The following is a 13,500-nucleotide window of genomic DNA, read 5'->3' on the forward strand; positions in this document are numbered from 1 at the left end:
GAGGATCAGTTGGGCCCCAGAGTTCGAGACCAGCCTGGGCAACATAGTGAGAACTCTAATCTACAAAAAACAGTTAGGCTGGTTGCGGTGGCTCCGGCCTATAATCCCAGCACTTTGGGAGGCTGAGGCGGATGGATCACGAGGTCAGGAGTTCGAGACCAGCCTGACCAACATGGTGAAACCCTGTCTACTAAAAATACAAAAAAAAAAATTAGCCGGTGGCAGGCGCCTGTAATACCAGCTACTCGGGAGGCTGAGGCGGGAGAATCACTTGAAACCGGAAGGCAGAAGTGGCAGTAAGCCAAGATCACACCACTGCACTCCAACCTGGGCAACAAGAGCAAAACTCTATCTCAAAAAAAAAAAAAAAAGCCAAGCATGGCGACACGCTCCTATAGTCCCAGTTACTCAGGAGTCTGAGGCAGGAGGATCGTGTGAGCCTAGGAGGTCAAGGCTACAGTGAGTCAAGATCAAAGCACTCCAGCCTAGGCAACAAAGCAAGACCCTGTCTCAAAAAAAAAAAAAAAAAAGTCAAATTAAAAAGACCATTTTGGCATTTACTGAATATTTTATGTCTTTATAAAAACTACATACTTTCTGGAGAAAAAATAATATGGATATTTACCATTGTTAACAGGAATTAAATAAGCACATAGAGGATGGTATGGGAAGAAATTTGGCTGATCGATGCACCGATGAAGTAAACGCCTTAGTGCTTCAGACCCAGCAAGAAATTATGGGTAATATTTATGTCTACAAGGTCATGTCTGGTTTGTTTTTTCATTCATGACTGGTGAAGAGCTTATTTTCCTTTAGGCATTCCATTGAAGGTAAAACATTTACCATTCTTTCTTAAGTGTTGTAATTTTGTTCTTTCTAGAAAATTTGAAGCCATTACTTCCAGCTGGTATACAGGATAAACTACATACACTGATCCCTTGCAAGAAATTTGATCTCAGTTATAATCTAAATTACCACAAGTTATGTTCAGATTTTCAAGAGGATATTGTATTTCGTTTTTCCCTGGGCTGGTCTTCCCTTGTACATCGATTTTTGGGCCCTAGAAATGCTCAAAGGGTGCTCCTAGGATTATCAGAGCCTATCTTTCAGGTATGTATCTTTGAATCTACCAATTAAGACTCTCCTTTATTATTTTGTTTATGTGGTTTTTCTATAATAAAACTAGCTTTACAAAATCTGCACATTTAAAAGCTAGTATCTATCTCTTAGAGCCGTTTCTGAGGATATTTAGTTTGAGCATCCCCAATCTGAAAATCCTTAAAGGTCCAAAATGAAAAACTTTTTGAGTACGGTGACACCACGGGTGGAAAATTCCACACAAGACCTCAATGAGGTCATAGTAAAAACGCAGGCACACAACACACAGTTTATTCAGTGTCCTCAAGGGAAAAAAGACTCAGCCTCTTCTAGCTGCAATATATCTTTTCCACATATGCCCAAATTCCCCCACACAATCACACCTATGAAGGGTACTAAAATGGCACATGTGCAGGTCCAGTGCACCAACAGCAGTTTCCCCATGATGCCCCACAAGGGGCCAAGACCTTTGTGCATTACCCAGTATGGGCTTCTTTACTTACTCTCTTTTCTCTGGTGTAAAGATACTGTTTAAAAAAATTTTTTTTTTGAGTGGGGATGCGTTTGAGACAGAGACCTGCTCTGTGGCTCAGGCTGGAGTGCAGTGGTGCAATCTTGGCTCACTGCAACCTCCACCTCCCGAGTTCATGCGATTCTCCTGCCTCAGCCTCCCGAGCAGCTGGGATTATAGGCACCCACCACCACACCCAGCTAATTTTTGTATTTTTAGTAGACATGGGGTTTCACCATGTTGGCCAGACTGGTCTCGAACTCCTGACCTCAAGTGATCCACCTGCCTCAGCCTCCCAAAGTGTTGGGATTACAGGCGTGAGCCACAGCACCCAGGCTGTTTAAAATGTTTAAAAGGCCTACAGATACCCTTGTGGGTGACATTGATAAGAAAAAGAAGAGGCATTTATTTTTATTTATAGCACATAAATTTAAGCTGTTGGAAAAACTGGACAATAATGTAAGTGAGAAACTTCTTACAGAAGAATGATGTTGGAATGAACACCACATATGACCTAAAAGAAAGAACAACTTTCCTAAAGTTGTTCTTTAGGACTAAACTGTTGAAATTCCATGCTAAAAATGATGACAGAAGTTAATGAAAAAAACAAAAACACTGCAGAAAGTTAAAAACGAAGATCTTGATCATGCATTGAAAGAGTGGATCCATCAGCATTGCAGTGAACACGTGCCACTTAAGGACATGCTGATCATGAAATAAACATCTATTAAAATGAACTGAAAATCAAAGGGAACTGTGAGTATTCAATAGGCTGGTTAGAGAAATTTAAGGTAAGATAGCATTAACTTTTCTAAAGGTTTGTGATGTTAAAGCATCTTGATCACAAAACAGCAGAGAAATTCATTGATGAATTTGCCAAGGTTGTCTCTGATGAAAATCTGACTCCAGAACAAGTCTATAATGCTGATGAAACATCACTGTTTTGCCATTATTGACCCAGAAAGACACTGACTACAGCTGAGGAGACAGCCCCTACAAGAATAAAGGATGCAAAGAACAGAATAACTGTGCTGGGATGTGCTAATGCAGCAGGCATAAATGTGAACTTACTGTGATAGGCAAAAGCTTGCATCCTCACTGTTTTCAAGGAATGAATTTTTTTACTAGTCCATTATTGTACTAACAAAAAGGCATGGATCCCTAGGGACATCTTTTCTGATTGGTTTCACAAACATTTTATACCAGCAGCTTGTGTGCACTTGCAGGGAAGCTAGGCCGGATGATGACTGCAAGATTTTGTTATTCCTTGACAACTATTCTGCTCATCGTCTAGCTGAAATTCTTATTAAAAAAAGTGTTTCATTATTTCAACCTTGTGACCAGGGTATTCTAAGATCAATGAGGAGTAAATACAAAAACCTTTTTTGGGCAGCATGCTAGCAGCAGTGAACTGAGGCCTGGGTGTGGAAGGTTTTCAGAAGGAGTTTAGAATGAAAGATGCCATAGATGCTTTTGCCAGCACAAGGAGTTTAGGATGAAGGATGCCATATATGCCAGCACTTGGAAGACAGTGACTCAGTTGTGTATGCCTGCAGCCTCTGCCTGTCACTACATTTATTGATGATGAGGAGCAAATTGGTGACTTTGAAGTATGTCAAGTGAGCTCCTTATGCAAAAAATAATATCTTCAGAGTCCACCCGTAAGCTGGAAGAAGGATATATCAAAGAAGTGTTTAACATTGATAATGAGGTTTCAGTTGTTCATTCATTAACTGATCGCAAAATAGCTAAAATGCTTCTAAATCAAGGTGATTATGATAATGGTGATAATGAAGATGATTTCATTGACCTCGCAGAACAACTGCCTATAGGCAGCATGGTGATGGGCTTATTGAAGCACTAGAGCAGCATGTATTCATAACAGAACAAGAAATAGGTTTATAAAATCAAGGAGAGACTTCAACAAAAACCATTGTTAAAGAGGCAAGTAGGTGGTACTGCAGGAAACATTTTAAAAGGCCATTCAGCACAATGTCTTATTATGCCGAGAGGACCCACTTCTTGGTCCCTCAACTGCTTCTGATGTTTCTTCTCAGCTAACAAAGTACTGTGTACAGGAACTTTTTAATCAAAACATAGCATTGTAGGTAGAGACTGAAAGCCTGCCATTGTTGCTGTTTAACAGCTGATACAGGTGTTCTGGTGATGCCACTGTGCTGCTTAGTTTGAATACGTTATTTTTCACTGTTATTAATGGTGTGTCTTATATTTTTACTATTAAGTTCCTTTGTGTGAATCCGTGTAAGAAAATGATTGCTTGTCAGTAGTATGTAAATTCAATCAAGAATGATGGTGATGCCAAACAACCATAGAGTGTTCACATGGGTGGCTGACATAGCAACACCTGTGTTTTCTGATAAGTCAGTGTACACAACTTACATGCACAAAATTATTTAAATATTGGATAAAATTACCTTCAGGCTATGCATATAAGGTATATGAAGCATAAATGAATTTTGTGTTTGGACTTGGGTCCCATCCTCAAGATAGCTCATTATATCTATGAAATATTCAAAAATCCTAAAAAATCTGAAATCTGAAACACTTCTGGTCCCAAGCATTTTGGATAAGGGACACTCAACCTGTAGTATGCTTAAGGGAAAGCTTATCCTAAAGCTTTCGTCCAATACTGTTGCAGGTGGTGCTACATTCATTTTTGAAACATTTCTGTTTTCTTAAAAGATTTGGTTTTCACATTTCAAATGAACTAGAATAAATACAAGCATTAAAAAAATTTTTTTTAATTATACTTTTAAGTTCTAGGGTACATGTACACAACGTGCAGGTTTGTTACATATGTATACATGTGCCATGTTGGTGTGCTGCACCCATTAACTCATCATTTACATTAGGTATATCTCCTAATGCTATCCCTCCTCCTTCCTCCCATCCCACAACAGGCCCCGGGGTGTGATGTTCCCCTTCCTGTGTCCAAGTGTTCTCATTGTTCAATTCCCACCTGTGAGTGAGAACATGCAGTGTTTGGTTTTTTGTCCTTGCGATAGTTTGCTGAGAATGATGGTTTCCAGCTTCATCGATGTCCCTACAAAGGACATGAACTCATCATTTTTTATGGCTGCATAGTATTCCATGGTGTATATGTGCCACATTTTCTTAATCCAGTCTATCATTGTTGGACATTTGGGTTGGTTCCAAGTCTTTGCTATTATGAGTAGTGCTGCTGCAAACATACGTGTGCATGTGTCTTTATAGCACCATGATTTATATTCCTTTGGGTATATACCCAGTAATAGGATGGCTGGGTCAGATGGTATTTCTAGTTCTAGATCCCTGAGGAATCACCACACTGTCTTCCACAATGGTTGAACTAGTTTACAGTCCCACCAACAGTGTAAAAGTGTTCATATTTCTCCACATCCTCTCCAGCACCTGTTGTTTCCTGACTTTGTAATGATTGCCATTCTAACTGGTGTGAGATGATATCTCATTGTGGTTTTGATTTGCATTTCTCTGATGGCCAGTGATGATGAGCATTTTTTCACGTGTCTATTGGCTGCATAAATGTCTTCTTTTGAGAAGTGTCTGTTCATATCATTTGCCCACTTTTTGATGGGGTTGTTTTTTTCTTGTAAATTTGTTTGAGTTCTCTGTAGATTCTCGATATTACCCCTTTGTCAGATGAGTAGATTGCAAAAATTTTCTCCCATTCTGTAGGTTGCCTGTTCACTCTGATGGTAGTTTCTTTTGCTGTGCAGAAGCTCTTTAGTTTAATGAGATCCCATTTGTCAATTTTGGCTTTTGTTGCCATTGCCTTTGGTGTTTTAGACATGAAGTCCTTGCCCATGCCTATGTCCTGAATGGTATTGCCTAGGTTTTCTTCTAGGGTTTTTATGGTTTTAGGTCTAACATTTAAGTCTTTAATGCATCTTGAATTAATTTTTGTATAAGGTGTAAGGAAGGGATCCAGTTTCAGCTTTCTACATATAGCTAGCCAGTTTTCCCAGCACCATTTAAATAGGGAATCCTTTCCCCATTTCTTGTTTTTGTCAGGTTTGTCAAAGATCAGATAGTTGTAGATGTGTGGTATTATTTCTGAGGGCTCTGTTCTGTTCCATTGGTCTATATCTCTGTTTTGGTACCAGCACCATGCTGTTTTGGTTAGTGTTTGGTAGTGTAGTATAGTCTGAAGTCAGGTAGCGTGATGCCTCCAGCTTTGTTCTTTTGGCTTAGGATTGACTTGGCAATGCGGGCTCTTTTTTGGTTCCATATGAACTTTAAAGTAGTTTTTTTCCAATTCTGTGAAGAAAGTCATTGGTAGCTTGATGGGGATGGCATTGAATCTATAAATTACCTTGGGCAGTATGGCCATTTTCATGATATTGATTCCTCCTATCCATGAGCATGGAATGTTCTTCCATTTCGCCCATTCACAATTGCTTCGAAGAGAGTAAAATACCTAGGAATCCAACTTACAAAGGATGTGAAGGACCTCTTCAAGGAGAACTACAAACCACTGCTCATCGAAATAAAAGAGAATACAAGCATTTTAAAAGAAAAACTTTAAAAAATTTATCAGTTCAGTAATTTTTTAGGAAATTTGTGAAATTGTAAAACCATCACCACAATTTAGTTTTAGTTTTTGTCACCTCAAAGCTGTTTTACTCATTTGTAGTCAATTATGATTTCCACCTCCAGCCTCACCACTAATCTGCCTTCTGTTTATGGATTTGCCCTTTCTGGAGGTTTCCTATAAATGCAATCATATAAAATGTGGCCTTATGTGACTGGTTTCTTTCACTTAGTATAATGTTTTCAAGGTTTATCATCATGGTATCAGTGTTGTAGGATGTATCAGTACTTCATTTCTTATTACGGCTGAGGAATATTCCATTATAGATACAACACTATCCATTCACCAGTTGATGGACATTAGGGTAGTTTGTAGTTTTTGGCTATTATGAATACTGCTATAAATATTCATGTACATGTTTTTTATGTGGACGTGCATTTTCATTTCTCTTGAGTATATACGTAGGTTCTAATGGGTATAGAGTAGTATTTCGTTGTAGGTTTGATTTGCATTTCCCTAATGACCAATGATTTTAAACATCTTTTTTGTGTGCTCACTAGCCATTTGTGTATCTTCTTTTGTGAAATGTCTATTCAAAGCTTTTACCTATTTTTAAATTATTTGGGTCCTATAGAGTTGCAGGATTTCTTTGCATATTCTGGATCAAATCCTTTCTCACATATATGATTTCCAAATATGTTTTTTTATTTTTTGAGACAAGGACTTGCTATGCCCAAGCTGGAGTATGGTGGTGTGATCACAGTTCACTGCCACCTCTGCTTCCAAGGAGCTGGGACCACAGGCATGTGCCACCACACCTAGCTAATTTAAAAAAATTTTTTGTAGACACAAGGTCTCACTGTGCTGTGCAGGCTGGTTTCAAACTCCTGGTCTCAAGCTATCCTCCTGCCATGGCCTCCCAGAGTGCTGGGACTACAGGCATAAGTCACTGCACCCAGCCCCAAATATATTTCTCTTGCCTGTGGCTGTGTGTTTTGAAGTTTAAGAGGTTTTTATTTTGAAGTCCTTTTTTTTTTTTTTTTTGAGACTGAGTTTCACTCTGTCGTCCAGACTGGAGTGCAGTGGTGCAGTCTCAGCTCACTGCAAGCTCTGCCTCCTGAGTTCACACCATTCTCCTGCCTCAGCCTCCCAAGTAGCTGGGACTACAGGCATCCACCACCTCGCTGGGCTAATTTTTTTTTTTTTTTATGTATTTTTATTAGAGACAGGGTTTCACTGTGTTAGCCAGGATGGTCTCGATCTCCTGACCTCGAGATCCATCCACCTCAGCCTCCCAAAGTGCTGGGATTACAGGCGTGAGCCACCGCGCCCGGCCGAAGTCCTTTTTTTTTTTAGTTTATCATTTTTTGTTGTTGTTTGTTTCAAGGGTTGTGCTTTTGTTGTTAGTTTTTTTAAAAACACACTTTGTTCCTCTTGAGAGTTGAGGGCCTACTGTTACATTTAGACCCCATTGTATATTATGAAAATTTATTGTTCATGATATCATTGGTCCATATTGTAGATAAGAATTTCCAAATTATTTTTATTTTCTACATATATTTGTGGTATACTCATCATTTAGGGTAATTTTTCCCTCATAGATGTGCTACTATAATTTTAGAGTTTTATAAAGATAACTTTATAGTTGTTTAAGTGTAATCTTTTTTCCTTTTTCTCTCTTTTTTTTTTTTTTTTTTGGCAGCTCCCTAGATCTTTAGCTTCTACTCCCACTGCTCCTACCACTCCAGCAACGCCAGATAATGCATCACAGGAAGAACTCATGATTACATTAGTAACAGGATTGGCGTCCCTTACATCTAGAACTTCTATGGGCATCATTATTGTTGGAGGAGTGGTAAGAAACATTACTTTTAGTATAATTAAAATTGAAATGTTTGCAAGGCTGCCTGTTAGCTCACAAAAGAAAAGGTATACAGTATTTACTTCTATTTATAGGATCTGTAAAATAGTATGAAAATTTGCAGGTTAAAAGTAGTGAATTAAATATCACAAGTTTCATCTTAAATTTTTTAAAAACATACATCTTTAGGAATGAACTATCACCACCTAGCTGGTCTTTAATACTTCCTAAGCATTTTCACATCACAGCACACAAAGAAATATTTGTACATTGGGGTAATAAGAAAACCCCAGGTGCCCTATCTAGCCTTCTCTGAATATCAAGGGGATCTGTCTTAAGTATTAAATGTTATTTTTAGTAGTAGTTCTTATTTGTTTCTTAAAAAAATGTATATCATTAACAGCATGGATATGCTTGTTTTGGTTTTTGAAAGGTCTGACCTACAATATTTAACATTGTTTTATTTTTGAGATACATTGAATCCGTTTATCAAATCTGGCAGCTTATAAAGCTCTCCCTCATTTGTGTGCTGATCCCTTTTAAGCCTGATTGATTTCTGGTAACTTCAGGTTTTCTCATGGAGAAGGAATATACATTTTTAGAAAATGTATCTAACTCAAAGATCCATAGGGAACTAAAATGCTTTTAAATGTACTCTCCAAAGTGGTGTTTTTCCTTCTCAGACTAAGCTATGACTTTATCTTACAGATTTGGAAAACTATAGGCTGGAAACTCCTATCTGTTTCATTAACTATGTATGGAGCTTTGTATCTTTATGAAAGACTGAGCTGGACCACCCATGCCAAAGAGCGAGCCTTTAAACAGCAGTTTGTAAACTACGCAACTGAAAAACTGAGGATGATTGTTAGCTCCACGAGTGCAAACTGCAGTCACCAAGTAAAACAGTAAGTTGAAAGGTGCATCTTTCCTTTAAAAAAAAGTTACTGAAATATGACATACATGCAGAAAAAGCACAAAATAAGTGTATTGCTCAAAGAATTATCACAAAATGAACATGTTTCGTGATGGCCATAAATGAGAAAAAATAGAACAATACTAAACCTCACTGCTGCCCTTTCTCCCTCCTAATCACTAATCTTCTTTCCATTCTCCTGATAGATTAGGTTTGAACATTAGAAAATTGGTCATAGGAACTCTCAAGAACTCTGGAGGGGTTTAAAAAGATAGTTCTTAATTTTTTTTCTTTTTTTTCAGAGATAGGGTCTCTGTCGCCCAGGCTGGAGGGCAGTGGCACAATCTGGCTCACTGCAGCCTCGAATCTTGGGCTCAAGTGATCTTACTGCCTCAGCCTCCCGTGTAGCTGGGACCACAGGTGTGTGCCACCACACCAGGATAATTTTTTAATTTTTTTTTTTCTTTGAGACAGGGACTCAATATGTTGCCCAGGTTGGTCTTGACCACCTGGGCTCAAGTAATCCTCCCTCCTCAAGCCTCCTGAGTAGCTGGGATTATAGGCACGAGCCACCATGCCCAACTCAAAAGATCTTCAGCAGACCTATTCTAAATTTATGTACCTGGCTGGGCAAGGTGGCTCACGCCTATAATCCCAGCACATTGAGAGGCTGAGGCAGGCGGATCACTTGAGGTCGGGAGTTCGAGAACAGCCTGGCCAACATGGTGAAACCTCATCTCTACTAAAAACATAAAAATTAGCTGGGCATGGTAGCACATGCCTGTAATCTCAGCTAGTTGGGAGGCTGAGACACAAGAGTCGCTTGACCCTGGAAGGCAGAGGTTGTAGTGAGCCGAGATCACATCACTGAACTCCAGCCTGGGCGACAGAGTGAGAGACTATGTCTCAAAAATAAATAATTGCCCTTAAGATATTTGTGGTTTCTTTTTTTTTTTTTTTTTTTTCTGAGATGGAGTCTCAGTTGCCCAGGCTGGAGTGCATTGGCACAATCTCGGCTCACTGCAACCTCCACCTTCCTCATTCAAGCGAGTAGCTGGCGTGTGCCACCACACCCAGCTAATTTTTTTTTTTTTTTTTTTTGAGATGGAGTCTCACTCTGTCACCCAGGCTGGAGTGCAGTAGCACGATCTCGGCTCACCGCAACCTCCGCCTCCCAGGTTCAAGCAATTCTCCTGCTTCAGCCTCCCAAGTAGCTGGGACTACAGGTGCATGCCACTACACCTGGCTAATTTTTTTTTGTATTTTTAGTAGAGATGGGGTTTTCACCATGTTGGCCAGGATGGTCTCAATCTCCTGACCTCATGATCTACTCGCCTCGGCCTCCCAAAGTGCTGGGATTACAGGTGTGAGCCTCCATGCCCAGCCCCTTGCCCAGCTAATTTTTTTTTGTATTTTTTTTTTTTTAGTAGAGCCAGGGTTTCACCATGTTGGCCAGGCTGATCTTGAACTCCTGACCTCAAGTGATCCACCTGCCTTGGCCTCCCAAAGTGTTGGGATCACAGGCGTGAGCCACCGCGCCCAGCCAGATCTTTGTGGTTTCTTAATAAAGAAAACTGAATGAATAGAGGTAGCCTGGCCAAGCAGTCTAAGAAAGCTGAATGAATTCTTAGCATTTAACAAATGAACTTAATGGTAGGTAGACTCCTGATTTCATGGTGAATGTAATGTATATTTGCTCTCGCAGTTCAAATTTATACGTTAAATGCTATTTTATTTTTAGATCTCAGGAGAATTTTATTATAACATATACCTAAGTCCACCCAGTTTCTGCTTTTATGCAACTTAAATATTTGTTTCATTCATGTGGTAAAAATATATAGAACTCCAGTCAAGTCAGTACAATATTCTGTATTTGGATGCCTCTGAGAGCAGAATTTAAAAATTCTTTGAGCTCAAGATAACTTCAGTTTAATGGAAGAAACTAACATTTACATAATTATAATACAAAGTGAGAGTGATAAGAAATATAAGAGAAAGAGAAACTATTATCATAAGGCAAGGCTGTACAAGTTACTTAAATCATGAAGGATAGTAGATCAATAAAGGTTTCCTAGGGGAGATGTGTAGCATATGAGATTTGAACATGCTGTATCGGAAGATCAGATGGAGACGACAACCCAAATCAAAAACAAGAAGGTAAGGGGAAAAGACTGCATTCAAGGACATGAAGAGAAATATTCAGTGTGGCACATGTGTATCTAAGCTGTGTACATACATTCAGGTATAGACTTCATAGCAGGATGTGGCCTTGTCTGTATGTGTAGATTGGGGTTTGGATAATTAGGAATTCCGAGAGTGATGTCAACACTTAGCTCTAGAACAGATAACTTTGTAGTAGTATTTGAAATTGTTTAGACTCAAGAGACAGGAATTGCAGGAACGGTAAACTGTTTCAGATACAAAATCAAAGTCTGAACTAACAGTTAATAATTGTAGAGAATGGTTACCAGGAGACTGCAAATTTGAGGAATTTGTTCATTTATTCATTCATTCATTGACCAAATTTTTTGAGCCTCTATTTTATCTGATAGTTTTGATTTATATTAAGGATGAGTTTTCATCTAATTAAGATACTTAGACATCCAAAGAATCAGCTGAAATTCATATAAACAAAAAGTTAATGTAGCTTTCCCTGCATTGATTATCAAACATTTGTTAATTGCCTCCCATGCAGCAGTTCATGCTAGGGGTTATGGGAAATAAAAACTCGACTTGATCCTCTTTCTTAGAAGACTTTGCACATTAATGGAGGCAACCTCAAATAATTTCTCAGTTAAAATAAACTAAGTAAATATTTAATATTTAACAAAATATTAAAAGAATGACACATGCTTCATCTGTCTAATACTGAGATTTGGTGGAATGGGAAGAGGTATGCTCCCATTTAAAAATATAATGTTTGCCAAAGTTAATATATGAATTAGCCCTCAAATATAACCCTTTGATTCTAGAAATGTTGTTAAATTTTGCTATAAAGTATTTTTGCCTATGTCACAAAAGTGCATGGAATTTTTTTTCTGTTCTTGATAATTTCTTACTTTGCGCAGGGCCCCAAGCATGAGTAAAGTTTATTGTGCTTCTGAAGAAACACGCCCATCTTTATGTAGCTTATTCATGTTCACAGCCATATAGCAGAGGTAATATCGTCTCTTGAGCCAGGATAAAATGCAGCCCACTAGTGCCATATCTTCCCTCTTACCATTCTTAGTGTTCTGATTCCCTATAGTTTAGAAGTTTTTTAAAACTTGTGTTCTTCTTTTTATGTGAGCTTTAAATTAAAGCTTATTCATTTTTGAAGACATTTATGACTGCTTCTAAATTTTTATTTTAAGACAAATAGCTACCACTTTTGCTCGCCTGTGCCAACAAGTTGATATTACTCAAAAACAGCTGGAAGAAGAAATTGCTAGATTACCCAAAGAAATAGATCAGTTGGAGAAAATACAAAACAATTCAAAGCTCTTAAGGTATTTAAACCTTTCTTCTCAATAATTTGAACATTTACTGGTCTCATTACAAAATATGTAAAATTATTAATGAATTTGTATTCATACCTAATAGCTTTTTGTGTTGGTTTAAATGAAAATCTTCCATATTTAATTCCATGTGGTTTGCAGTTTCACCGAAGGTTTAAACGAAAATCTTCCATATTTAATTCCATGTGGTTTGCAGTTTCACTGAAGGCTAATTCCAACAAGAAAACAAATCTGAATTGAAAGGGACTTTATAGATCGAAATTTACTCTTCATTAGGCTATATTATTCCCTTTTCAGAACAGAAGTTGTATAATTAAAAGTGAATTTTTAGTTGTGTATGTCCAAGACCCATAACTTCTGTTTTCATGGGGGACTATTGATTATGTATACTTAAATCATAAAAGTAAGATGTCCTGATAAAATGTGGATTTCTGGTTTGATATGATTCATTATATATTATTTAGGGTCTAATAAAATTTGCTTTTGGGGACAAGACTGAAAGTGTCACCATTCGGTCTGTAGTTGGAAATTCTTACTCAGTGCTAAGAACTTAACTTTCAGCTTTCTTACTTTTGCTTACCCATTAGCTGGCTTGTCAGAATGTCTTGGAAGAACCATTAAACCTCATTTAGTCCCTGCTGTTACTTCTAGGACACATGCTACACAAAATTGCCTGTGTAAGAACAGCTTAGTAGTCAATGTTTACAAATTGGAGGGACTGTCTTTGTGACCTGGATTTTGGGGCATGTATTTAAAACATCCATAGTAGTGATTATCCATCCATAGTGTCTTCATCGGACCAACACACGTGTTCATTGTACCTTAGTTTCAAAATCTCTGGAAAAGATGACTGCCTATCACTTAGATATTTCCAGCCTCACCCACCCATGTGAATTGTATGTATTAGATTGCTCCTATTTTAAGTCAGCTCATCCCATATATACCTTTCAAATGTGGTGAAACTGTGCAGTAGAAATTGGTTTTTTGTCTTAACCTAGGTAAGTTTTTGTGGTTTTTTGGTTTTGATTTATTCAGCTTTTGAAAGAGGAATACTAGGTAAGTTTTTAA

General features: G+C 38.1%; 1 protein-coding gene across 5 annotated transcripts in view; it reads left to right on the top strand.

The window, feature by feature from the left end:
* Positions 1-13,500, top strand: part of MFN1 (mitofusin 1) — a 47,587-nt gene that overhangs the window by 30,684 nt on the left and 3,403 nt on the right. For all 5 annotated transcript variants that reach the window (XM_055110712.2, XM_008957338.6, XM_003831963.6 and 2 more), the window contains exons 13-17: positions 638-740; positions 881-1,110; positions 7,864-8,016; positions 8,731-8,927; positions 12,289-12,423. In XM_055110712.2, the coding sequence (XP_054966687.1) occupies positions 638-740; positions 881-1,110; positions 7,864-8,016; positions 8,731-8,927; positions 12,289-12,423 (818 nt within the window). The remainder of the gene's footprint in view (positions 1-637; positions 741-880; positions 1,111-7,863; positions 8,017-8,730; positions 8,928-12,288; positions 12,424-13,500) is intronic.

This window comes from Pan paniscus, chromosome 2 (genome assembly GCF_029289425.2).
Source record: "Pan paniscus chromosome 2, NHGRI_mPanPan1-v2.0_pri, whole genome shotgun sequence".
In the NCBI taxonomy this organism is placed as follows: domain Eukaryota; kingdom Metazoa; phylum Chordata; class Mammalia; order Primates; family Hominidae; genus Pan; species Pan paniscus.